The sequence below is a fragment of the Myotis lucifugus genome, unplaced genomic scaffold (assembly GCF_000147115.1).
Source record: "Myotis lucifugus unplaced genomic scaffold, Myoluc2.0 scaffold_312, whole genome shotgun sequence".
In the NCBI taxonomy this organism is placed as follows: Eukaryota; Metazoa; Chordata; class Mammalia; order Chiroptera; family Vespertilionidae; genus Myotis; species Myotis lucifugus.
The window spans coordinates 1,203,594-1,230,786 of NW_005871360.1; the positions used below are offsets into that span (position 1 = coordinate 1,203,594).

Below are 27,193 nucleotides of genomic sequence, written 5' to 3' on the forward strand. Positions count from 1 at the left end.
CCCTTCCTCTCTGTAAAAAATCAATAAAATATATTTTAAAAATAAATAAATAAATAAAAATTAGATTATCTTCTTATTGAAATATAAGAGTTATTTATATATTCTAGATATCAGTTCTTTTCTCATCTTTTACATAGTCTCCTAGCCTATGGTTTGTCTTAGGTCTTAGGAGTGTCTTTTGAAGAACAGATGTTAATTTTGATGAAATCAAACTTATCTTTTTTTTTCCCAGCAGTTTGTGCTTTTGGTGTCTTATCTACGAAAAAGCCTAATCAAGGCACTAATGTTTTTCCCTATCTTTTGATTTAATAGATTTATTTTTACATATAGTTCTATAATCCATTTGAATTTAATATTTGTTTATGGTATGAGATATAGGTGAAGAATTTTGTTTGTTTTGCATCAAATTACCTCTCTGGCTTTGTCTAAAATCAATTGACTTTGCATATGTGGGTTTATTTCTTGACTCTGTTCTGTTCTATTGATCCATATGTTTATCCTTATGTAAATGCCACATTGATTTGATTATTGCAGCTCTATAGTAAATCTTAAAATTTGGTTTAATTCTTATTATGGGAAAACAAGTATTGAGCTAGGATTTTCCTATCTATTGCTTCTTTCCATTGGTCATATGTATGCCCTTTAGAATAAGATTATCTCATATTTTATATGATAGTCCTACAGCTATTTGAATAAATGTTTACACATTTTTATTTGGACTAATGCTTTAGACCAGTGGTTCTCAACCTTGGCTGCTCATTAGAATCACCTGGGAATCTTTTAAAAATCCTGATTTCTGGGTCTCATCCTCCGGCAATTCTGTTTCTTTGTTACTAATGTTGTGGCCCCACCTCATAACAAAGAAACAGAATTTCCAGAGGATGAGGCCCAGAAATCAGGATTTTAAAAAGATTCCCAGGTGATTCTAATGTGCAGCCAAGGTTGAGAACCACTACTTTAGACCTTTTCATCTTAAGATGTTTTGTGTCTTCTTATCTTCAGACCTTATCACATATTAGGAGCTCAGTACATATTTGTTGAACTGAACTCTCTAAAATAATTGTTCATTAATGTCCTTAAAGGAAGTTACTTGAATTCAACAGAGCAAAAGCATATTTCCTGTGAGATTCAAGTCTTTCAAAAATCAATGTTCTTTTAATCAAAAAATGAATACTTCTGGACAATTGCATTGTAACTGGTTTGTTTTGAACTACTAAAAAAGTCTTTCTTTTATTTTTAATTTTACCTTTTATTTTATCGAAGTATCCTATATAATAAAAGGGTAATATGCAAATTGACCCTAATGGCAGAACAACTGGTCACTATGACATGCACTGACCACCAGCGGGCATACGCTTAACGCAGGAGCTGCCCCCTGGTGGTCAGTGCCCTCCCACAGGGGGAGCTCCTCTCAGCCATAAGCCGGGCTGACATCTGCGAGCACAGTGGCGGTGGCGGGAGCCTCTCCCACCTCCTCAGCAGCACTAAGGATATCCGACTGCGGCTTGGGGAGCAGGCCTAAGCCACAGACGGACATCCCCTGAGGCTTCCGGGCCGCCAGAGGGGTGTCTGACTGCCAGCTTATGCCTGGTCCCCTGGGGAGTGGGCCTAAGCTGGCAGGTGGTTATCCCCTGAGGTGTGCTGGACTGCGAGAGGGCACAGGCCGGGCTGAGGAACTCCCTGAGTGCACAAATATTTGTGCACCAGACCTCTAGTTATTATATAGTTTAGAGTCAATGGCTCTTAAGGCTACTATAAAAAATAGCCATCTCCTGGTATCCCCCAACCTTCTTCTCTACAGTTTCTAATTCCTCAGAGATATCACTTTCAACTCTTTAGCTTTTCACACCTATATCTAAATAATGTGCTTATGACACAACTTTTTTTTTCAGTTTTAGACATTATCTATTGGGTTATTTTCATACTTTGTTCTAGGTACTGGTTGGCCCAATTCAATATAGAAACTTGTTCCCTTTAGTTGGGGAATTTTAAAATATTTAGTTGGTTGTGTGAGAAATGGTTCACCTGTCCGAATTTTAAATGACAGACTGGGAAACAGAAGCATGGCGAAAATGAGACTTTTAATAACACTCTTGAGAGCGGGCACCCATTGTACAGGAATACACATGGGGCAGGGAACATAGCCTATTTATTTATTTATGTATTTATTTATTTATTTTAAGCTTCTGATTTTTTTCTTTATTGATTAAGGTATTGCATATGTGTCCTTATCCCCCCATTGCCCCCAACCCCCCACTCATGCCCTCACCCCCCTGGTGTCTGTGTCCATTGGTTAGGCTTATATGCAAGCATATAAGTCCTTTGGTTGATCTCTCCCTCTTATCCCCACCCACCCTTACCTTCCCTCTGAGGTTTGAGCATCTGATTGATGCTTCTCTGTGCCTGGATCTGTTTTTGTTCATCAGTTTATGTTCATTATATTCCACAAATGAGTGACATCATGTGATATTTATCTTTCTCTGACTGACTTATTTCACTTAGCATAATGCTCTCCTGTTCCATCCTGTTGTCTCAACGGGTAAGAGATCCCTCTTTTTTTTACAGCTGCATAGTATTCCATGGTGTAAATATACTACAGCTTTTTAATCCACTCATCTATTGATGGGCACTTGAGCTGTTTCCAGATCTTAGCTATTGTAAATTGAGCTGCTATGAACATAGGGGTGCATATATTCTTTCTGATTGGTGTTTCAGGTTTCTTAGGATATATTCCTAGAAGTTGGATCATTGGGTCAAATGGCAGTTCCATTTTTAATTTTTTGAGGCAACTCCATACTGTTTTCCATAGTGGCTGCACCAATCTGCATTTCTACCAGCAGTGTGAAGCTTCCCTTTTCTCCACATTCTAGCCAGCACTTGGCATTTGTTGATTTGTTGATGGTAACCATTCTGCCAGGTGTGAGGTATACCTCATTGTCATTTAACTGGTGGTTCTTGGATGTATTCTAAGACAGAGGTTGGCAAACTTTTTCCAGATGGTAAATATTTTAGACTTCGCATGCTATACCATTTCTATCACTACACCGCTATTCTTGTTGCACAAAAACAGCCATTAAACAATATGCAAATGAATGAGCAGGACTGCGTTCCAATAAAACATTACAGTAGTTTCCCCCTTATCTGTGGGAGATATGTTCAAGTGGATGCTGGAAACAGTGGGTAGTACCAAATCCTATATACACTATGTTTTTTCCTATAGATACATACCTATGGTAATATTAAATTTATAAATTAAGCACAGTAAAAGATTAATAACAAATAATAAATAGAATAAGTATAATAATATACTGTCATAAGTATAACAATTCGCGAAGTTATGTGAATTTGGTCTTACTCAAAATATCTTATTGTAACTTGCAGTAAGTGGCTTGGTGTCACTTGTCTCTGGGGATCCTTGTTGAATTCTTCCTATAGGCCAGTGATTTTTAACCTTTTTTTAAATCTCATGGCACACATACACTAATTACTAAAATTCTGCAACACACCAGAATCTCACAAAAGAAATAGGTATAATTTTGATTCATTCACACCAGATGGCTATTGTTGTGTTGGCTGTTACCATTTTTTAAAATTTGGCAACAGATATAGAGTAATCAGAAAGGAATTTGGAGCAAAGAAGAAAAAGAGATTAAAAATAGGGCAGTAGCTATAGAACATGTTGGAAATCTGAATGGTGGGCATGAGTCAACAATGAGAAAGAAAAAATAAGAAAGATGACTAATGGAGACCTTAATGTGTTTCTATAATATAGTAAGAGAAAATATGGCTTATACAATTTCTCACTTCATAGAAATTTTACACCACATTTGAATGAAACTAAAGTTTACTTTGTAGATGAAGGGCTGCCCATAATCACAGTTATCCATGAGAATAAAAAGTCTTTTTCTCCTACTGAGAAATGGAAAATACAGTCTAAATTATAGAGACTTTAACCTACAGCTAAAAAGAAAACTTCATTCATTACAGAACATCTATTTTATTTGCCAAACCTGGTTTGGTGTGTCAACAGCTATGCAATTCACCTGACTTGGACAACCAGTTCAATTTTCCATTGTTACAAAAATGAATGATGTTATTTGTTCCAAATTCATTAATTGCTTGAATTAGAGTTTATCCATATGGCTGCAGACATCAAAAAGCAGCTTTTCATTTCTCTGAGTTGTTTCCAAAACCTTGATGCACCTTACATTAATCATCCACTTAGATTATCAAGACATATATACTCCAGTGTGTACGTAGCCATATCTTTGAATGCACACGCTCAGTGTTTGCTATTTTTAACCCAAATTGTCATACAGATAGAAAAGAGAAAACTGAATAGCAGTATACATTTCTGAGAACCATTTTACACACCAGCTAAATTTTAAATCCAAGATTCTCAGAACTAAACAATTTGTATTTAACCTGAAGCTTTTCAATTTCTTTATATTAACTAGACCACCTTTTCTATAATTAACACCCATATCTCTTTTGAATTAATAATGTCTGTAAAAAGAAAATAGCAAAACTCTCCAAGAGAATATTTTGATTACACTGATAATTTAATGAGGTGACATGTATAATACAAACATTGAATTATAAGCACAGGATTCTGGATTTTGTACCTGAAAACAGGGTTTGCTTAACCTATTACATGCGTGTTTCAGCCTCAGAGGAGGGTTAAGTACCACAGGGATAATACCTTTTGGATATTTATATGTAAGCTGACCATTATCACTAATCAACCATTTGGCATATTAAATGGTTCATGACTTACCATATCATATTATATACCACACCACTCATTAGTATGCTATGCTAACTTAATGTTACTTTAATAAACTCCACCCACTCTCCCCCACAGACCAAGCCACAGGGACCATGGTTTCAGAGAACTAAGTTATAATATATTTTCCATCCACAGCAATGTCTTAAAATATTTCCCCTGTAATTGTAAAAATTCAACATGATAAAATGGCCTTTATTTATTTATCTTTAATATTATTTATTTTTGGAATTGGGGATACATTCAGATGTATATGATTCAGAAGGCACAAAAGTGGAAAGTCTCCCAATCTCTATTCCTCAAGTGTGTCCCAGACATCGGCTGTTCTGGAGGCAACAAAATTACCAATTTCTTGTGTGGCCTTCCAGAAATATTCTCTGTAAGTACAAATTACTACTATAAATGTTACAAATAATAACATAAGATTTATACCTTTTGTGATCTTGTGTAAAATCCCCAAAATGCACCTTATAGCATTATAACATGCAAAATAACGTGAAAAATAAAAGGAAAAATTTGAGGTTGAAAATTAGAAAAAAAATCTTTGTTTTTCATTGCTTTGACAAATGACAAGTATATGTAATCAGGAAGCCTTCAGCTTCGGCTCTTGTCTAGCTTGGCTTCTGCGTAGGGCCTGGGGTAGAACAGCCACCTCCTGGAAAAGCCGTCCTGGACTCCCAGCGCTTCCAATTCTCCTCGCTCTATCCCTGCCTCTTTTCCTGATGCATACTCCTCTGCCCATCCTTTTCAGTGTTGTCTTCAGTCATTTTCTCTTCATACTCCACCTAAATTTCTTTTTTAAGACTTTTGTTGTTAATCCTCACCCAAGGATATTTTTTTTCTTTTTTAAGAGAGAGTGGAAGGGAGGGAGGGAGAGAGAGAGAGAGAGAAACATTGATACATCAAATGGTTGCCTCCTGCATGTGGCCGAATTGAACCTGCAACCTATGTGCATGCCCTTGACCAGGAATTGAACCTGAGACCCTTCAGGGCACATGCAGGTGGAAGCTATAGCCACTTAGACACACCGGCCAGGGCTCCACCTACATTTCTAAAGCTCTTGTCCTTTCTCATAATTTTAAGTACCATTCACATACAAGACCTAAAGCTGTACCTAAAGCTTTTAGCATATGGTCCAGCTCCATATTTAAAACCTCTTTTTGGACATTGTTTTTTTCTGGATATCCTGAAGTTATTATGATGTACTTGCATGTTGATATTTGAAACTAAAGCTAATTAAGACCTAGATTTTTTTAAAAATTTCTAAAGGGGTTAATTAAACAATTGATTTAAGTATGTGATTCTCACCCTTGGGTCAGAAATTTATGTTAAAATAAAATCTACAAAACAACACTATTTATTTTGGTTGCTTATCAATTCAGACTGCTGCATTTCTCTAAAAGCTTAACGTGCTGCTCTTATTTGCAAGCATATAATTGAAAATATCTTAGGCCTCTATATCCAGCTTCTTAGTCTCATCTGATTTATGAATTGACTAAGCTAAGCCAAGGAAGCTGAGCTGTGATCAAATGAGGTAAGAGAGTACATTATAAATGCAAATATACCATAAAAACTTTATTGTTGTTATGATGCTGAAGTTACATTCTATTCAATAAAATCCAAATAGCTATGTTCACTGTCATTAAGTAAATACTGGCGGTGGCTGTGGGGGAGTTACAGAGGATAGTAAATTTAGCAGTTACAAACAAAAGGAAATGGGATTGACATTAAAAACTGGTTTATAAACACTGTTTCCATTAGGATGCACTGCAGGAATAGAAATTCAACTCAAAATGGCTTAATTACTAAAGAGAATTAATATATCACATACTATGTAACAAGAATCCAGGAGTAGATGGTTCCAAGGTGGCTCCTCATTCAGAGGCCTCCTCATGTCTTCTTTCCACTGTGTCATCCATCGTAAGTAGTTCTGGACAAGATATTCTTACCCAGCAATGTTCAGAAGCACATGGAGGATATACCTTGAAAATTCCAGAGTCTGTAATAGAGAAATAAGATGAGAAAGACTTTGGTAAAGCAACCCACATTTGCTGCATATATTATGACTTTGGAAAACAAGTTACAATAACATTTAGTGTTTTGTTTTAGTTCTTTTACCCATTATGAAATACCAGTCACATACTGGAAGGACATAAAAGTCTATGATAATCTCAAAGTATGTAAGAGATGCGGGTTTTATAAGCAAATCCTGTGTATGCCAAAATCCAGATGAAGTTCTTAAAAGAATTGCTTTTTCCGTTCATGAGCTTTAAAAAAAATTAAACTAGTCTCTAATTGCTAGATTATATCTTGAAAATATTATGTTTCATTAGTCTGACCGACCGCAGTAGCACAAAATTACCCTATAACTTTTACTAATAAAGAGAAAAATAGAAAATATTCTCTGTATCCTCCTAGATAGCTTTTAAAAAAAGGTCTGTTTCAGCTGTTTTGAGGCAATTATTATTTTCAGGATGTATAATAATTCCTATTGGACCATTATATCACATTAGCTTTTATATAATTATTTATTCTTGTTTATAAAGCTGCAGGTCAAAAACATTGATTATTCCTACAGCAATTAGTAGAGAATTTTTAGGGCTTAATTAGACAGTAACATTCATTATAATATTTTGGAGTTACAAACAAAAATATAGTTTATATGAAAAGCAACTAAGAAGTAAATCAGATCTGCTTGGTCTAGTCTAAAGTGATTTTATAATTAGTAAAAATTACTACCAGTATTAAATTTGCTTTCTGAATAATGACATGTGCATCACTGAGACTTAAATATTGATAGGAAGATGGAGAAATAAGTTAAATAGTTTTATTACAAACTGAGAGCCTATTATACCTTACTCCATCTGTGGAGATGTGGAAGTGAATCAGGCCAGGTATGTACATGTATCAAATTGTTTTTTTAATTTCAACAACCGTCAGGTACACATTCATTTAGTCAATCACAAAATATAACTTTGAGCACTAGGCATAGTTCTAGACCAGGGGTGGGCAAACTGTTTGACTCGAGGGCCACAATGGGTTCTTAAACTGGACCGGAGGGCCGGAACAAAAGCATGGATGGAGTGTTTGTGTGAACTAATATAAATTCAAAGTAAACATCATTACATAAAAGGGTACGGTCTTTTTTTTTTTTTTTTTAGTTTCATTCATTTTAAATGGGCCGGATCCGGTCCGCGGGCCGTAGTTTGCCCACGGCTGTTCTAGACCTTTAGTCTGAGCAAGAGACAAACATATAAACAAGTAAGTGTACTAAATGTTACTGATGTTATGGTAGAAGTCCTTTCAGGGCAAATGCTGTAAGGCAGAAGAGGAAAGTAGTTACTTGTACCCAAATGTGCAATGAAGGTTACAGGGAGAAAGACCTGGTGAACATTAAACAATTGCCTGGATTCAAAATGCCTCCTCCTCACCTTCAAGCAGGTCCCTGTACCCGAGTAATCATGACACTCATTTCAAAGGAAGAAATTCCCTCAAACCCCTATTGTTTATTTAAAATGTTTTATATTAAATACAAACCCCAAACTAGGTCCAACTCCCTTATACATATTGATTTTAGAAAATATTTTTTAGGTGAAAACACATTTATAAAATTAAGAGTAAACCAAAAAATGAAGACAATTCAATTTAACAATATTAATTTAATATGATGGATGGTGTTATTTTGTGGAAACTAAATTGATGATTGTTGGGTTTTATGGTGAAAAGAAATAGCCTCATGTCTACTTATCATTTATCCTGTATTTACCTTTTAATGATAAGGAATTGAGTCCAGCTACACAGAATAAAATATCAAATAGTAATGGCTAAAATAGATAGGACTATTCTGCTCTCGTTCCCCCAACAGGAAGTTTGGAGTTAGGTAGTCCACGATTTCCGAGCCACACCTCTGCAATCCTGGTGTCCTTTCCTTTCTGGTAGGTCAAAGGTAGCTGCTCCAGTTCCAGGTTTGGCAGCATTGTTTTATGCAGGAAGAGAGGAAGAAGACAAAAGGGTACTTGCCAACTGAGTTGACTCTATTTTAACAAGTTTTTTTTCAGTCACCACCCAGTGACCTCTGCTGTCTCATTGGCCACACACTGTGTCACGTCCACACCTGGCTGAAATGGAACTTGGAAAATAGATCCCATCCTCAGGGTTGTATTATTGAGGGAAAAGGGAAGAAAAGATTTGGGGAAAGCAACATCAGGCTCTGCGCACATTCCAAGGCCAATTTTAAGGAGTGATTTAGAAACACAATAGCTACCTCTATCACATAAAGACCAATTCATCCGTGAGGCCTTGTTAAAGTGTGTCTAACAGGTCTATAACAATGGTTAAAAAATTCTTCATTTCATATTGACTATCATGGTTACTGATAACGAAGTTTAACGTTTGGAGCTAAAAAAAAAATCAGCTACCTCGAGATCTTTCTACAGTTCTCTCTTATAACTATTGTAAAAATACTTATCCTTTCAGTATTTCACAGTAAGAAGTATCTTGTGAAGGTGTGTAGGGGAGAACAGATGCCTCATACAATCCTAAATGCAAAAGAGAGTACCAAATATACACACACCTAATTTTAAAGTAGTTATTCAGATAATCCAGAATATTCCTATTTGGGGGGATTATAATCTAAATGAAAACTCAGCATTTAAAGAGAATTCTGACACCCTTAAAACAGGAGTCTGCAGATTACTCTCCATGGCCAAGCCCAGCCTGTCATTTATTTTTGTAAATACATTTAGTCCCCACCCCTTATCTGAGGATTTGCTTTCCATGGTTTCAGTTACTGCAGTTCAAAAATATTAAATAGAAAATTCCAGAAGTAAACAATTCATAAGTTTTGAATTGTGTGCCATTCTGATAGTGTGATGAAATCTTGTGCCGTCCTGCTCCAGCCCTTCTGCCCAGTGCTTTGAGAGAGAATCCTTGTGCTTCATCTTCCAATCTACTTATTAGGTGTCAGTAATGATCATCCTTTTAAAAAAATTCATCTACTCCTTTTAGTTTGGTAATCATGACTTCGAGTTTTAGGGTGTGTGTGTGTGTGTGTGTGTGTGTGTGTGTGTGTGTTGCATAAGAATTTCCGTAAGTGCTCAAACAGTTTTTGTGCACATGTTTTTCTTTTCTAGCACTTCTTATTCACGAGATAGGTGTTCTGATAATTCACTCTTATTTTGCTGTTTCAAATGTTGGTGCCTCTCTCATGGGCAGTTATTTTTCTATGGTGTCTCATTGGAAATCAGGTCTGGTTGCTGAACTATCCTTAACAGCAGGAATCCCAATGGTTGGTAAAGGAATAGTGCCTACAGTTTAAGGAGGGGCAGCCCACTAGAGATACCTGGAGGAAGCCTAGTGCTCTGTAATCTACTTCAACTCGCTTGGTTTCCGAAGTAGGAAGACCCACCTGGCTCAGTTAGGAAAATCCAGCACATTCAGAGGGATGGAAGGTCATCGTCACGGGGGTCTTATGGTACCTGAAAGCCCATCTGTTCCAGTGATTCGTCTATTCCAGCCCTCAGCTTTTGCCCAGGGCCGATGCCGCTTTTCAGTTGGTTAGCCACTCACAGGCAATTTAGCTGTGTTCCAGTTGACTCTGATGTTACCCTACCGCAAGCACTATCCGGCAGGTCTCAGCAGCGGCCTAATTTTAGAAAGTTAAGGACCATGGACTTGGACATAGATAGGAACAAGCCACAGTCAAGTTTCAGAATATCCTGTATCCTCACTCATTCCAATTATCATTTATATTCTGATGACCCTCATTTATTATATCTCTAGTCCCTATCATTCCCCTGACTCACATATCCTACTTAATAGTTCAAGTTGGATATCTAATGGATACCACAAAGGTTAATGTCCAAACAAAACTTTATATATATATATATATATATATATATATATATATCCTCTCCAATTAATCCTTGATTTTAGAGAGATGAGGGAGAGAGAGAGAAACATCGATCGGTTGCTGCCCACACGCACCCCAACTTGGGATCAAACCTGCAACCTGGGTATGTGCCCTGACCAGGAATCGAACCCACAACCTTTATGTGTATAGAACAATGCTCAACTAACTGAGCCACCCGGCCAAGGCCAAACTGAACTTTTTTGGTGGTTGTCCCCAAACCTACTTTTCTCCCAGCCTTTCCTTTCTCAGTGAATGGCATCACCACCATTTTCACAGTTAATTGCTTGAGCCAATACCTTCACATTCATTCTTGACTTTTCTCTCTTATTTTTACATTCCCATCCCAAATGATCATCAAGCCCCAGTGGCTGTACTTTCTAAAATTACCTAAACTGACCACTTCTCACCACTTCCACCTCTACCACTCATTCATACATTGTTTCTTTCCTGGTCTACTGCAGATGCCTCCTGACTGCTCTCTATGCTTCTGCTCTTGCCTTATACAGTTTATTCTCTACTAGAGGCCCAGTGCACGAATTCGTGTATGGGTGGGGTCTGGCTGGCCCGCCCTGATGGGGGCCAATTGGGGGTGGGGCTGGCCAGGGAGAGGGACCGCGGGCGGTTGGGGGGGCCAATCGGGGCCTACATCGGGTCAATTGGCCACTGCAATACACCTCATAGCGACAAATCGTTCCAGTTGTTCTGGTAGTTCCACTGTTCCAGTCGCTTGGCTTTTATATACTAGTATATAGATAAGCCAACAGCAGTCTTTTTAAAAAGGTAATATGTTGCTTCTTTCCAAAGGATTCAAAGAAAATCCAAACTCTATGCCATTGCTTATAAGGTCCGTCAGGGTCAGGAGCCTAACTGCCTTCCAACATTATTAGTAGTAGTAATATTACTACTGTTTTCATCTCACTGCACTTCACTCACATTAGCTTCCTTATCCTTTTAAATGATATTATAACTATCTCATCTCAGGATCTTTGGTCTTGCTGATCACTTTGTTGAGAAGAATCTTCCTCCACATTTTCTCATAATTCCCTTTCTCATTAAATTTACGACTTGCTCAAATCTGTCCAACTTGCCTAACATAAAGACTGTTCCTGACCACTCTATGAAGTGTATTTTCCCCTATATTCCTTATTCTGCCTTACCTGGTTTTAATGTTTTTAATAGAACTATCACCACTGGAACCGTATGCTTGTGTATTATCTTCTTCCAGGCAACCTCTATGAGGGAATGACTTTAATTCACTGCTACATCTCTAGCACTTAGAACAGTGCTGGGTACATAGTAGATGCTCAGCAAATAATATACACTTAAAATGACATCTTCACCAAATTTGAGTTGGGTTTTAAAATGAAAAAAGGAGGCAAACACATGAATTTTTCAGAAATAATCATGATTCTCAACGTATTGCTTTTTTCATTTCTACTTTTCAGGCTTCTGTGTAAAAAAATGTAATAAACTTTATATTCTTGCATATGCTTTAAATGTCAGTTAAAATATTTTTATCTATTTTCCCATAAAAATACTTATTAGGTAACCTGACATGTTTTTTTTCTTTTTAAGAATGAAATTCCATTTTACCTATAACTTATTCCTTGATAATATATTTATTATCAAATTTTTAATTTGTGTTTTATGTTAAAATAAACCTTATAAAATTATATAATGTCAAGACCATTGGTGAAAAAGGAAGAAACTAAAAGAAGTAGGAACTTTTCCTTGACATTTGTTTTCTTGTACTTTAATACCGTATTCTTACCTGTAGGGAAGACCATTTTAAGGTTTGATGGTAAGGAGGACGGAACTCATTGGTACAGTCACTTGCCATTTTGCTCACTTTCTGAAGGGTCACTGTAGCTCTTTCCATGGTGGGCAGTGGCGAACAGTGCAGCTGAGGCTGTGACAAGCCCACATGGTCATATGCCATTGGCAGCCAGAGAGTCTCATCAAGACAGCGCTGGCCCCTGTTCTCATGCACACATACAGACACCTGTCTCCGGCGTAGTACTTTATCATCCGTAAACTATTTTGTGGCAAGCTACTTAATCTGAACTTTTAAATGGTTGACTTTGACAATTAAGAAATTAATTTCGTTTTATTTTTCTTTTGTCCAGGTGCATGGTGGCTGATGAAGTAAGTGTTCCCATGACTTTTATGTCTTTTATTAAATTTCACAACCAATTTTTAGTGTCTACTATTTACCATATACTCTCTGTCTCTCCATATGACTATATTTCTATGGATGGAGAAAAGGAGAGGGAGAGACAGAGGAAGGGGGGGAGGGGTGCAGCCAGGAGAAGAGCAATGAGAATAGCCCTGGCCAGTGTAACTTGGTTGGAGCCTTGTACATATACCTAAAGGTTGCAGGTTATGTTCTGGGGTTAGGGCACATACCTAGGTTGCAGGTCTGTTCCCAGTTGGGGCATGTACAGCTCATCAGTGTTTTCTCTCACACTGATGTTTCTCTCCCCCCCCCCCTCTTCTTTTTCCCCTCGCTGTAAAATTAATAAGCATATCCTTGGGTGAGGATTTTAAAAAAAAGGATGAGAATAAATGTGTGTGTGTGCAAGTGTATGCAAGGTGTACACTTGGAACATGTTATTAATATTAGTGATCCAAAATTCTATATGGCTAGCCAAAGAAGCTTGAATGTGCTTTGAAATGCAGTCCCAAATGAAACAACTATTTTCTACTTGTCATAATACTGCTTGCTAGAAGCTAAACTTGGAAGATTTTTCTCCAAAGGTTAATTGTTTCATATAAAACTTAATGTTAAAATAGTATTTATTACCACTAAACAATATGATACATTTAAGTGGCATGCACTTGTATATATTCATACTCATGTTTTCTCATTGAAATGAAAATTCTTGTTATATAAACAATGATACTCTTTACCTTCATTCTCAGAGTAATATTTATCTACACTAATAAAAGACAAAGATGCTAATTGACCGTACCTTCACTATGCCCATCAGCCAATCAGAAGAGTATGCAAATTAACCCAACAAAGATGGCCGTTGCATACTGCAGGAGGGGCAGCACAGTGCGACCCGGGGAGCAGGCCTAAGCCAGCAGGTGGTTATCTCCCGAGGGGTCCCAGACTGTGAGAGGGCACAGGTTGGGCTGAGGGACCCCCCCCTCCCAGTGCACAAATTTTTGTGCATTGGGCCTCTAGTATATATATATAAGGCTAAGTGTCTGTCGTCTGACTGGTAGCTATGATGCACACTGACCACCAGGGGGAAGACGCTTAATGCAGGAGCTGCCATGATGCCCATTGGCCATCTACAAATAAACGGCACCACGGACCTGGTGCCAACAAACCATCACTCAGCTTCCCCCAGTGTGACACAGGCCCCGCCACCACCCCAGAGTGACAGCCCACCAAATTGCAGCCAATGCTGCCAAGACCCTATGGCGCAAAATGCGGCCCACAGCCCAGCCCAGCCTCGAAACTGTGGCTGTGGGTGCTGGATAATGACTTCATGTAGGTAATGACTTCACGTAGCAACGCCTGGCTTCCTCTCTCCCTTCCTCTCTCCCAAGGAATAGCCTCCTTGAAGTTTCTTCAGCCCAGGAACCCGACTTGCTTTATAGCCAGGTGCAAACATTTTACAGTTTAACCAAATGTTTGTGAAGTGTTTTCCCATGCCTCATCTCATTTGATCCTCACAGAAGTCCTGGAGTAGGTAGATAGGAGATTTGGTAGAATCGTATTTTCTTTTCATTAGCAAGATGCGAATAGCAATATTAAAATATTTCTTCTAATTAATTTCCTTTCAATGTGCACAGATCTGTGCACTGGGACACTTTTAGTAAATCAATAAAGTTCTAATTTTACCATCAGTTTGAGAAATGTGCTACTCCTTTCATGATACCTTTAAAGCATATGTTAGCAAAACATATACACTTAAAACAATAAAAAAAGAGAAAATGACTACTGAATTTTAAAAAATATAGGTGGAGCCATAAAAGATTCTGTCAATTAACTGTCTTTTGGTTTTGGTTACATATAGATTCACCAATGGTTTGTCTTTGTAGTCTCTTCTTTAGGGAAAAATAAAAAGATTAAGATGTGAAAGGGTTTCTTGGGTCATGCTGATATTTACCTAAATTTTTAGTTTGAATTCGTTATTCTATAGACATTCGTTGAGACTAGATGTTATAGGTAGAAACATAGTCATTACCCTTGAAGGACTTTGACAATACAATTGAAGAGATAGAACAGACATTTGGGAAATGACAGAAATTTCCATTTTGGAACAGGATGAATTCCAAAAGGCTCTTAATAAAATAATAAATTTGAAAACCTAAAATAACTGAAAGAGGTATATGTTTTACTCCCTGAATATATTTGCATCCAATAGGAATGTAAACTCATCACCCCAAATCTCAATATTAGGCATAACCATTCTATATAACATCTGTAAAAATATATTTGTGGTAATTTATGGGTGTGTATATTAATAATTTCTGTAACAGAACAGTTTTATATTTACAGAAAATATATTATAAAAGGTAACACCATCTTAATAGTCTCCACAAGCAACTTTTGGGGAAAGTCAGCAGCTATGGCATGTCATTGCTACTTTGTTCTTCATTTTTATATCTTAGAGCAGGGGTAGGGAACATCTGGTCCGTGGGCTGTATAGGGCCTGAGAAATCATTTGGTCTGGCCCTGCCAAGGCATTAGTAGGGGTGAGTTAAATGTTTGACCAAATATAGCAGGCTAATTTTTAAGTTGATAATTTTGTATGGCCCTCAAATGATGTTATAGCTATCCATCTGGCCCTTGGCAAAAAAAAAAGATTCCCCACTCCTGTCTTAGAGATGTGAATAGGCCTTAAATCTATGGAATCTTTCATGGATTGAAATAAACACTTAATCAGTACCTTAACTCTTCTATTTTCCAACAAACTTGTATCTTCTCCTCAGTTAACATTAGACTGAAGATTATGGAGAGTTCACGATGAACCCTTAGCTAGCAAGAGTTTTTTTTATTATTGCTTTTCCTCAGTTTCTATTATTTACAATCACATAGTACTTGTCCCATGTTGAGTGACTTGTGATCTTCCTTTCAAAGCCTTTCTTATTTTTTAATTTAATTAACTTAAAAGAACCATTTGATATTTCCTCAATACTTAAAAAACAATTCTCCACGTTTGTGTCCATCATAATTACGTCTCTCTTTTCACCAGCATTTTAAAGATTCATTCTTTTACACCTATTGGACTTTATGCGGCTTATTATATGAAATCCTGTTAATAAAGAACAAAATCCTCAACTTTGCAAATGAATATAAAAACAGCCTACGGAAATAAACAGTATTATGTACAAGTCTAAGATCCCCACCCACAATCACTGATGTCCTCTGGTAGCGGTAGAGTTAAAATGCCATTTTTATGAAATCTTTACTGAGCTAGAATGGATAAAAGTTAGTTAGTAAATTAAAAGTATTGAAGTGGAAAGAACTTGTATGTATGTAAATTATATGAACTCTGGTTTGACCTTCATTCTGTTTCCTAATTCTGTTCTCTTTCTCTTGCTTTTATCACAAAATTGTGGTGAAGTCAGAGAAGGAAATGCAGTTTATAATTTGGAGGTCAACCACTTTTTGATTTTCAAATTAAAAAATATAGTTTGATATGATGACTATTTGACTCATCAAGTAGCTAAAAGCCTTAGGAGAGCAATTTTGCATCTCTGTTATTGAACTTCCTTTTTTTAGATGCTTGAATACCCACTTGGAGAATTGTGTAATTTAGCTGTCTGCTGTGATGTTTCCTCCTGGCTTTGAAAACAAATGGCTTCTTTCACTGGTATTACTCCCCCTTCTTCTACTATTTTTCCACTATTATCTTTTTCTAATGTATCCAATCTTTGTGGAATTATATAATCTACTGTGTATAAAGTAATCATTAACTTTAATTAGAATGATGATTTAAGTGCTGTTTAATTATCTAAGTGTGTGATCATTGTGTATTTCAGTTATAAAACAATACTTCAAATAACCAACAGAGCTATAACTTTTAATAAAATTAATTTTGCAACATAGCTTAACCTGTGTTTGTTTTTGTTTTTTTTTAAAGAAAAAGCCTCACTGAAGGATATGTTTGTTGATTTTAGAGAAAGAGAAAGGGAGAGAGAAAAAAACATCGATATAAGAGAGAAACATTGATCGGTTGCCTCCCATTCACGCCCCTATGGGGTATGGAACCCTGACCGGAATCAAACAGGCAACCTTTTTGGTGTAGGGGATGACACTTCAACCTACTGAGCCTCCCGGCCAGGTCTAGCTTAAACTGCTTTAATTACTTCTTTTCTACCCCTCTTGGTTTAATGCAATTGTTTCAAGGGCTATGTAGTGAATGTACAGAAACTTGTGAATTCATATTCCATAAATGATGGACTTCAGACCATAGTCTGTAGTCAGGCTGTTGCACTATTATCTTAATTGCTTTCAATAATTACTTTTGAACCACCGTGTGCTTGTTTTGTTGTTCTCCAGTTGAAAATTACTGAAAATGTTTATTCATAAAAGATTTTAAATGTGAAAAATAATTTCCCATTAACACAAACCAGGTAATTTATTTGGATATATATGGGGGAAAATATTAAACCTACACACTTCCTACCTTATTTGTCAAGCGTTGAAAGGCTATTATTCTTTATAGAAACTTAGTATTTAGAAAATTTTATAATGTTAGTTATAAAAAGAGTTTTTACTTAAAAATGGGATTACCATCTTGGATTTACATCAGTAGCCAATAGTGTATCATAATGGACAAAACTTCATCAGTACATGGATTCCGTATTCTCTTGTCTATAGTATCTATTATCAAAGTCAGAAAATTCCTACTTTTCTTATATGGAACATTTTTTTGCTAGTGCTTTACTTTAGCCCCCCTCCCAAAATACACATACACACATAAAAAATATATTTTTTAGTTTTTTTTCCTGATACTTGAGAAAACATTTGCGGGGTGGGCAGGATGGGATACCAAATAGAGCATTGTTTTCCTTCCTTTTTCAAAAGAAAAGGAAACCTTTTGTCAAGGCCAAGCTACTTGGTGTGGCTTCTTTTGTGGCTATTTTGTGCCATATAAATCTATATATATAAAAGGCTAATATGCAAAGTGTCCCCTCAGGAGTTCGAACAGGAGACCGGGAATTTGATTGCTTGCTATGACATGGGCTGAACACCAGGGGGTGGAATGAAACGAAGGACAGCACCAGCCAGCAGCCAGCAGCCAGGGAAGAAAGGCCCTGGCTGGCAGCTGGCAGTTGGGGAACAGCTGGGGAAGGAAGGGCCCAGCTGGCAGCCAGAAGGCCCCAATAGGCCTAGGGACCCTATCTGTGCATGAATTTTGTGCACCAGGCCTCTAGTAGATAAACATTTGGAAGAAAGGCTCTATACTCATCATTATGGTTGCTTTTCTTTGGTCGGAGTGCTTCTCTGGAAGAGGAGTTTGGATGGGGGAGGTGGTGGGACCTGCTCAGTGCTGGCAGAGGATGTCTGCAGGCTGAAGTCAGCTTTGAAAAACCTTGTCAGTTTCTCTGCAGCAGAAATGTGTAGGTGACTGGAAACACTGGAGAACCCTTTGGATGGTTATTTCTACACAGCAGACCTTAGGATTGGTATTGTTATACAGACTTTACCAACATTAATTTACAGCTTTGAGAACTAAGAAATTAAACTAGACGTGAATAATTTCAGTTTTCATTTTATGTAAGCCTAGTCTGGTTTGACAAAGTAAGCTGAGATGGAAATTTTTATTCCATTTGCTTTTACAAGTCCTACTTTCCCTTTACCAGGCCAAGTTGAATTTAACATATCCGCCTTTGAGCTCTTACTCTTTAGAATTCATAACCCTTCTTGGTTGTTACTACATTTTTGTTGAGTGAATGAACTGATTAAATTGTTAACAATTAACACATACATACCAGGTTCTAGTCTAGTTCTTTACATGTATTAATTTATCTCATGCTCACAACAATTCAATGGGGTATTATTATTATTATTATTATTATTATTATTCTCATGTTGCATGTGAGAAAGCTGTGGCACAGAGAGGTCAAGTAAATTGCCCAAGAATATATAGGAGAATATGCTAGAAGCTAATATTAGCCTGAAATAATCTAGTTCCCAAGTCTCTCTACCTATTACTATTCTATACAGGGTCTCCAGGTACCAGACTTGCTATATTTTGAAGCAGGATTCTTGGTCACAGAAGAATCTGCAGGACAGTGTACAAATCAATGAAGCTGAATGTTAGAATGAAGGTGATAGCATTAAAATTTTGTGCTATCTGTACTCCTTTAAATCAGTATCACTTGCCTGCTTCCTTCCTTTCCTTATTTCTACGGCCAGCTTTATTAGTTTTTGGATGTCCTTTCTTAAAAATTTTAAATTTTATAATGGTTTTACAGTCCTATATCCAGTCCCCTATTGTTAATATCCTAGATTAGTATGGTCTACATGTCTCAATTAAAGAACCAATATTCATATATTGTTGTTAACTAAAGACCATACGTTAGAGTTTCTCACCTTTTTTCTCATGTCCTTTTTCCTTTCCAGGATTCCACTCAGGATACACATTAGTTTAGTAGTCATTTCTACTTAGACTGCTGTTGGATACGACAGTTTCTCAGACTTACCTTGTTTTTGAAAATCTTTACAGTTTTGAGAATTAATGGTTCAGTATTTTATAGAATATCCCTTAATCAGAATTTGTCTGATGTTTTCAACAGACTGTGGTAACCTAGTTTGGGGAGGAGGACTACAGAGGTAGTGTTATTGTCATCATGTCATATCAAGCACATACAATTAACATGATTTATCACTGTTGATATTGACCTTGATCACCTGCTTGTCAGGTTTCTCCACTGTAAACTTACTATGGTTTCTTTTCTCCTTTTCCATACTGTATTTTTTGAAAGAAAGTAACTATATGCAGCCCATGTTTAAAGAATGGGGAGTTATAGACCACTTCCTTAAAGGTAGAGTAAATACATAAATTATTTGGAATTCATTCATTTATTCATTTACTTTATTATATATATCAGACTCATAGATATTCATTTTATATTTTGGGTTATTATCCAGTACCACTTTTTATCTCTTTTGCTCAAATTGTTCCAATTTTGTTTGTGGGTGCTCTTTAAATTCACTCCTGTGTCCCTTTGACATAACCTCTGCATTGTGGGCTGTTTTGTTTGGGATTTGCGGTGTTTCTTGTTGTTGTTGTTTATTTGTTTTTGTTTTTTAGCATTTTCTTCTTTCTTGCAGTACAAGATGTTCCAGGCTCATATTGTATATTTCCTGAGCCAGTACCAGAATCAGTCATTTCTCCAAGAATCCCTGTTCCTTTTAGGGGAATATTAGAACCAGGAGCTAGGTGCCAGGTGTACTCATTTCTACTCGTTTCCCTCAGTTGATAGAGCAAGGAGATAAATGTGTTTATACTAATATGTGTATATGCACATATTTATAAATACATATTTAACTATCTGTATCTGTTAAGCTAAACATGAGTTCATACTGATGTTTCTAACTAATCAATTACTCATGGATCATTGTAGCTCCTCCCCCTCACTTATCTGTAACCTCTCTGGCTCCTACCATCTGCCATCCATTTATTTAATTGTTAAATTCCAGTATACATCTATGATGGTTTCAGCATTGTTCACCTGTATCCTCATGGAAAAGAAAATTATTAACTAGGGTGCAGTGCTTACGAACAGTTCCTTTTACCTTTATTCTTACAAATTCCACTCCTGAAACTGCATAGGTTAGCACCTTATTCCTCTATTCCCTTTAGTGAGGTTGTTTCATATATTTATAATACATTTATATATGGATGCCTAGTTGTTCCAGCACCATTTGTTGAAAAGACTATTCTTTCTCCACTAAATTACCTTTTCTTCTTTGTCAAAGATCAGTTGACTATTTGTATGGGTCTGTTTCTGGGGTCTCTCTTCTGTTCCATTGAGCTGTGTCTATTATTTCAGGAGTACCACACTGTCTTAATTACTGTAGCCTTATAGTAATTCTTAAAACTGTGTAGTGTGAGTTGTCCAACTTTGTTCGTCTTCTTCAGTACTGTGTTAGCTCTTCTAGGTTCTTTGTCTTTCTATATATGTTTTTTCTAAATTTTATTTTTTCAATTATAGTTGACATTCAGTATTATTTTATATTAATTTCAGTTGTATAGCATAGTGGTTAGACCAGGGGTGGGCAAACTTTTTGACTCGAGGGCCACAATGGGTTCTTAAACTGGACCGGAGGGCCGGAACAAAAGCATGGATGGAGTGTTTGTGTGAACTAATATAAATTCAAAGTAAACATCATTACATAAAAGGGTACGGTCTTTTTTTTTTTTTCAGTTTTATTCATTTCAAACGGGCCGGATCCGGCCCGCGGGCCGTAGTTTGCCCACGGCTGGGTTAGACAATCATGTAATTTACAAAGTGATCTCCTGATATTTCAAATACCCATCTGGCAACATACTTAGTTATTACAATATTATTGACTATATTCTCTATGCTGTACTTTACATCCCTGTGACTGTTTTGTAACTACCAAACTTTTTTGTACTTCTTAATCCCTTCACCTTTTCCATATACATTTTAGAATCAGCTTCTCATGTACAAAACAGCTTGCTGGGATTTTGATTGGAATTGCACTGAAATAATAGGTCTAGTTGGAAATAAACCTAAACGATGTAAGTCTTTGGTCCATGAATACAAAATATGTCTCCATTTATTTTTAGAATGTCTTTGATATATTTTTTTATTTTTTATTTTTTTTGTTAATACTCACCAGAGAATATTTTCCCATTGTTTTGTTGTTTGCTTTTTGTTTTTTTTAAGTGTTTTTTTTTTTTTAAGAGAGAGTGGAAGGGAGAGCAAGAGACAGAGAGAGAAACATTGATGTGAGAGAGAAACATCAATTGGTTGCCTCCTATATGCGCCCAGACCAGGGCCAGGGATTGACCCTACAACTGAGATATGTGCTTTTGACCAGAATCAGACCCGGAACCCTTCAGTCTATAGGCCAATGCTCTATCCAGTGGGCCAAACAGGCTAGGGCTGTCTTTGAATTTTTTCATCAGAAATTTTCTATTTGTGTGTGTGTGTGTGTAAAGTATAATTGACATATAACATTAAATTAGTTTCAGGTATACAACTTGACATTTGAAATGATCACCACATTAAGTTAATTAACATTCGTCACCATACAGTTAACTACATTTAATTGAGAACTTTTAGGATCCATTCTCTTAGCAAGTTTTAAATATGTAATATTATTGACTGTGCTTACCATGTTTTGCATTATATCCCTATAACTTATTTATTTTATAACTGGAAGTTTGTACCTTTGACTGCTTTCACCCATTTCACCCACTCACAACCCCCCATCTCTGGTGACCACAGATCTGTTCTCTGTATATGAACTCATTTTTGTCTTGTTTTGTTTTTTAAAATATATTTTTATTGATTTCAGAGAGGAAGGGAAAGGGAGAGAGAGATAGAAACATCAATGATGGGAGAGAATCATTGATCAGCTGCTGCCTGCACGCCCCACAGTGGGGACTGAACTCATAACCTGGGCTTGTGCCTTGACCAGGAATCCACCTGTCACCTCCTGATTCATAGGTCCATGCTCAACCACTGAGCCATGCCAGTTTTGTTATTTTATTTTAATTTTACATATAAGTTAGATCATATGGTAATTGTCTTTCTCTGTCTGACTTATTTTGCTTAGCACAATGCCCTCAAGGTCCATCCATGTTGTAACAAATAGCAAGGCTTCATTCTTTTTATGGTTGAACTAGAGGCCCAGTGCACAAAATTTGTGCATGGTGGGAGGGTCCCTCAGCCCAACCTGTACTCTCTCCAATCCGGGAGCCCTCAGGGTATGTCCTACTGATGACTTAGGCCCGGTCCCCGTGGTTCTCTGCTCTCTGTGGGGCCTGCCTGTTCCACACCACAGTGATGGCCAAGCAGGCCCTGCTGGGTGCTGCCTGCGGGCTGCGCTTGCCTGCTCCCGGGTCGCCGTGGTGACGGCTAAGCAGGCCATGCTGGGTGCTGCCTGCAGGCTGCACTTGCCTGCTTCTGGGTTGCCGCGGAAATGGCCAAGTAGGCACTGCTGGCTGCTGCCTGCAGGCTGCACTTGCCTGCTGGGCTCACGTTGCCAGGGCGATGCTGCTAGCGTCCTGCCCTGGCTGCTATGGGCGCTGCCATCTTTGTCACAGAGTGATGGTTAATTTGCATATTACTCTTTTATTAGATAGGATAATATTCCATGTTTACTTTTGGCTTTACGCTTTCAGGTCTTACATTCAAGTCCTTAATCCATTTTGGGTTAATTTTTGTTGATGGTGTAAAGTAGGGGTTCAATTTTATTCTTTTGCATGTGGCTGTCCAGTTTTCCCAACTCCATTTACTGAAAACACCTGTTCTTTCTACATTTTATATTCTTGTTTCCTTTATCATAAATTGACCAGATATATGTTGGTTTATTTCTGGGCTCGCTTCTGTGTTCCTTTGATGTATGCGTCAATTTTTATGCCAGTACCATGCTGCTTTAATCACTGTAACTTTGTAATATAGTTTGGAATTAGGGAGCATGATGCTTCTAACTTTGTTTTTTCTCAATATTTCCCTGGCTATTTGGGGCCTTTTGTGGATCCATACAAAGTTTAGAAATTTTTCTATTTCTATGAAAAATTCCACTGGAATTTTGATAGGGATTGCACTGATTCTGTAGATTCGCTTTGGGTAGTATGGACATTTTAACAATATTAATTCTTCCAATTCATTAGTACAGAATATTGTTTCATTCATTTGCATCTTCAATTTCGTTCATTAATATTTTCTACTTTTCAGTGTACATATCTTTCACCTTCTTGGTTAAATTTATTTCTAGGTATTTTATTGTTTTTGATGCAATTATAAATGGGATTGTTTTCTTAATATTTCTTCCTGATATTTTCTTATTAGTATATAGAAGCACAACAGATTTTTTTTTTAAATACTGTTTTTATGTCCTGCAACTTTCTGGAACTCATTTATTAGTTATAAGTTTTGTGTGTTTTTTCTGTTTATTTTTGATGGAGTCTTTTGGGTTTTCTAAATATAATATCATATCTACAATCTATATATCTTTTATTTTATTTTCTTGTATATATATATAGGTCTTCTAGTACATCATCAAATAGGAATAGTCAGACAAAACCACTTTCTTACCATTAAGTGTGATGTTAGCTGTAGATTTTTTTGTAGATGCTCTTTACCAAATTGAGGAAATTCCCTGGTGTTCCTAGTTTCCTGATAGCTTTTGTTGTGAATGGGTGTTGGAGTTTATCAAATGCTTTTTCTGAATCAATTGATATGATCATGTGTCTTTATTTCTTCTTTAGTCCATTAATGTGGTGGATTACATTTATTAATATTCAAGTGCTGAAACAGTCTTACATACTTTGGATACATTCCACTTGGTCATGAAATAGAGTTCTTCTTATACATTGTTGGATTTCCTTTGCTGATATTTTGTTGAGGATTTTTATATCTATGTTTATGAGAGGTATTATTGGTCTATAGTTTTCCTTTCTTGTAATACCTTTGTCGGTTTTTGGTGTTAGGGTATTGCTGACCTCAGAGAATGAGTTAGAAAGTGTTCCTTTTGTATTCCAAAGGTCAAAGCTGAATCAGATGAAAACAGCTATTGTTTATTGCACCAGAATTATATTCCTAAAATTGTCCATTTTTTCTGTTGCCTATTGACTAAAGCATTTTACAAGCTAGCCACTACCTATTTCTTACATTTTCTCCTGCTCTTCTCCGGCATAAATTTTAGTGACATTTTCATCTCTCTACTTAAGGTAATACCTACCACTTACTACTATTGTCGTATTGAACAGGTTAATTAAGTTCTCTGAGCCTCAGTTTCCTTGTGTAAAGTAGGGAATAATAATACTTTTCTCATGAGATTACTTATGTAAGGAACAGGACGGATATTTCTCAGCTATTCATTTCCCCTTTTCTCCTATCCCCAAACACCATGACTTTCTATGCTTTGATATCTCTATATAGGCTGGGATTTTTTTTCCTGATTCCTTTCCATTTGTATTCAGTCCTTTGCCAAGTCCACCTAATGAAATCATCATTCAAAATCCTCTCTAGTTATCACTTCCTCTTTAGCATCACCATCCTTGATGCCTTTTGGTTGCTCTCTGCTCTCAATTCTCTGGTTTAAGTTATGTTCTGCTATACTTATGTGGTTCTCTCTTATAGATTGGAGCACCTAGGAATCAAGTGATGTCCACCTACCAGTGCCTGGGAAATAGTAGATTTCCAATTAATTTCTTCTGAATAAATGAATAAGAGAGAGAAACACAAAAAGAACATCTGTTGTTTTATTAAGTTTTTGTTGTTGTTGTTGTTGTCTTGAGACCACGTGAGCTTATCAAGAGATACCTCTTCATCTGAACAACAGGGACATCTTGTCTTCTCGTCACCAGTACTTTAAATCAGGTCCACAACCCACTGCTGCCCACCTCCGGTTAGCCTAGGACAGTGATGGCGAACCTATGAAACTCGAACTCATTTTTTTGGTTGATTTTTCTTTGTTAAATGGCATTTAAATATATAAAATAAATATCAAAAATATAAATCTTTGTTTTACTATGGTTGCAAATATCAAAAAATTTCTATATGTGACACGGCACCAGAGTTAAGTTAGGATTTTTCAAAATACTGACACGCCGAGCTCAAAAGGTTCGCCATCACTGGCCTATGACATGAAGGTAATGGAGGAAACACTCTTTAACGTGAGTTTTGGGGCATAGGGACCTTTTAAAAAAAAGTTACTAAAATGTCTAGCATAGAGTCCTCTTGCTGTCCTGCAAGTCATTCTTCAGTCTGAAATTTTTTATCTTGAACAACAGCAACATACAAATGCAACTGATTACATTTTCAATTTTAAAGAAGTTTACCCTAATTTCTTTGGTGGCAGATGTAATTTTGTTTAGGGCTCCTGCTGTTTTGCCCAGCTGTGTTATTACAATGTTCTCTCAATAGTCTTGGACAAAATTCAAAATGAAAAGCAGAGGTGACAGTAATGGTGAGTTAAATCCTACCCAGATAGAGCCAGACACAAAACAACTTCCTGGAATATCATGTTTACTATTCACATAAGCATCTTAAGGCACAAAGCACTACTGCCGTTATCTCCCTGTGAATCACTGTTATTATACATTAATACTTCCAAGTTTAGTATAAAGGAGGAGGTTGCAAACATTTCTGCCTCACCAGTTTTATTAAATGGATTGTTCTTAATGAATAGAAATGATTTAAAATTAAATATCAGCCTATAATCTGCTTTTCCTTTTTTGGTAATGGGCTTATGTTTCCACAAAACTTAAAATCCCAAAGGGACCACAGCTGCACTGGGAATTGGGCAACAACTATGAATATTTATAAAGCTCCAGACTTTTCAGAGAGCTGCTAGGGTTTGTTATCAATCCAGGTCTTATTTCTATACATTAGAACATTTTAAAGCCATTTTTTCCTTTAGGTATTGATTAACGTACCTTTTACTCCTATATTCAACAAATAAATATTATGGAGAGTCTGGGGAATATAGATTAAAAACCATGCCCACCTCCTGAGAAGCTTCCAGTCAGGAATGGAAGTGTAGGGGTGGTGTATGCCTCTGTGTGGTCAGTGTAAAAGGTAGGGTACTAGGAATGCTGGAAATGAAGTTTACAATATAAATTCTATGCTACTTTTGTAGAAGTAACCATTAATTCCAGCTTAAGTCAGAGGCTTTGTGGAGGTAAATTTGAGGTGGGCCTTCAGGAAGAAGTAAGTAGAAAACCAGCACTGAAAATCCCCCACAAAAAAACCCTGAGGTTATTGACTGGGGAACCTTTCATGGTGTGTGAGCTGCATTTCACAGAACTCTGTTTCACGGAACTGAGGTTAGATGCAGGATATGGGGCCGTGAGGTCCCTGCTTTACTTCAGCCACAGCTGCTGCCTCACTTTTGCAGCTTTATAAATGTTGAATTTCTGTGGAATGTTTTCTTTTAAAAAAGGATTACACTGCTTTTTGAAAGTTTAAGACTGCTTTTCTAGATTTTTAGTGTCTAGATTTTATATGTTACAGTGATGTGAAGTAGGTATCTTTCTTAACCTTTGTCTAATTTTACTCATAAGTGATCCACAATTTTTAGTAAAATGATTCAATCTTTCTCATTTTCTGAAAGGTTTAATATCATTTTCTTCTTTCAAATTCTAAAATCAGACAGTTTAATTAGAAATTTATTTCTTTAATGATGATGATATTTCCCTGTTTGAGCTTTTATGTATTTAAGCCTATAGGAAATTAGATGTTTCTAGAGTCAAAGTTTTTAGGACCACCAAGCATCCAAATTTTTTTACCATCACTATTTTTAATGGAAGATTTTTCCATAT

At 36.7% G+C, this 27,193-nt stretch overlaps 1 protein-coding gene across 1 annotated transcript in view; it reads left to right on the forward strand.

The window, feature by feature from the left end:
- Positions 1-27,193, forward strand: part of ZRANB3 (zinc finger RANBP2-type containing 3) — a gene marked incomplete at its 3' end in the record, with an annotated part of 216,291 nt that overhangs the window by 88,116 nt on the left and 100,982 nt on the right. Inside the window, exon 3 of the mRNA XM_023764016.1 lies at positions 12,824-12,842. Coding sequence (XP_023619784.1) covers positions 12,824-12,842 — 19 coding nt within the window. The remainder of the gene's footprint in view (positions 1-12,823; positions 12,843-27,193) is intronic.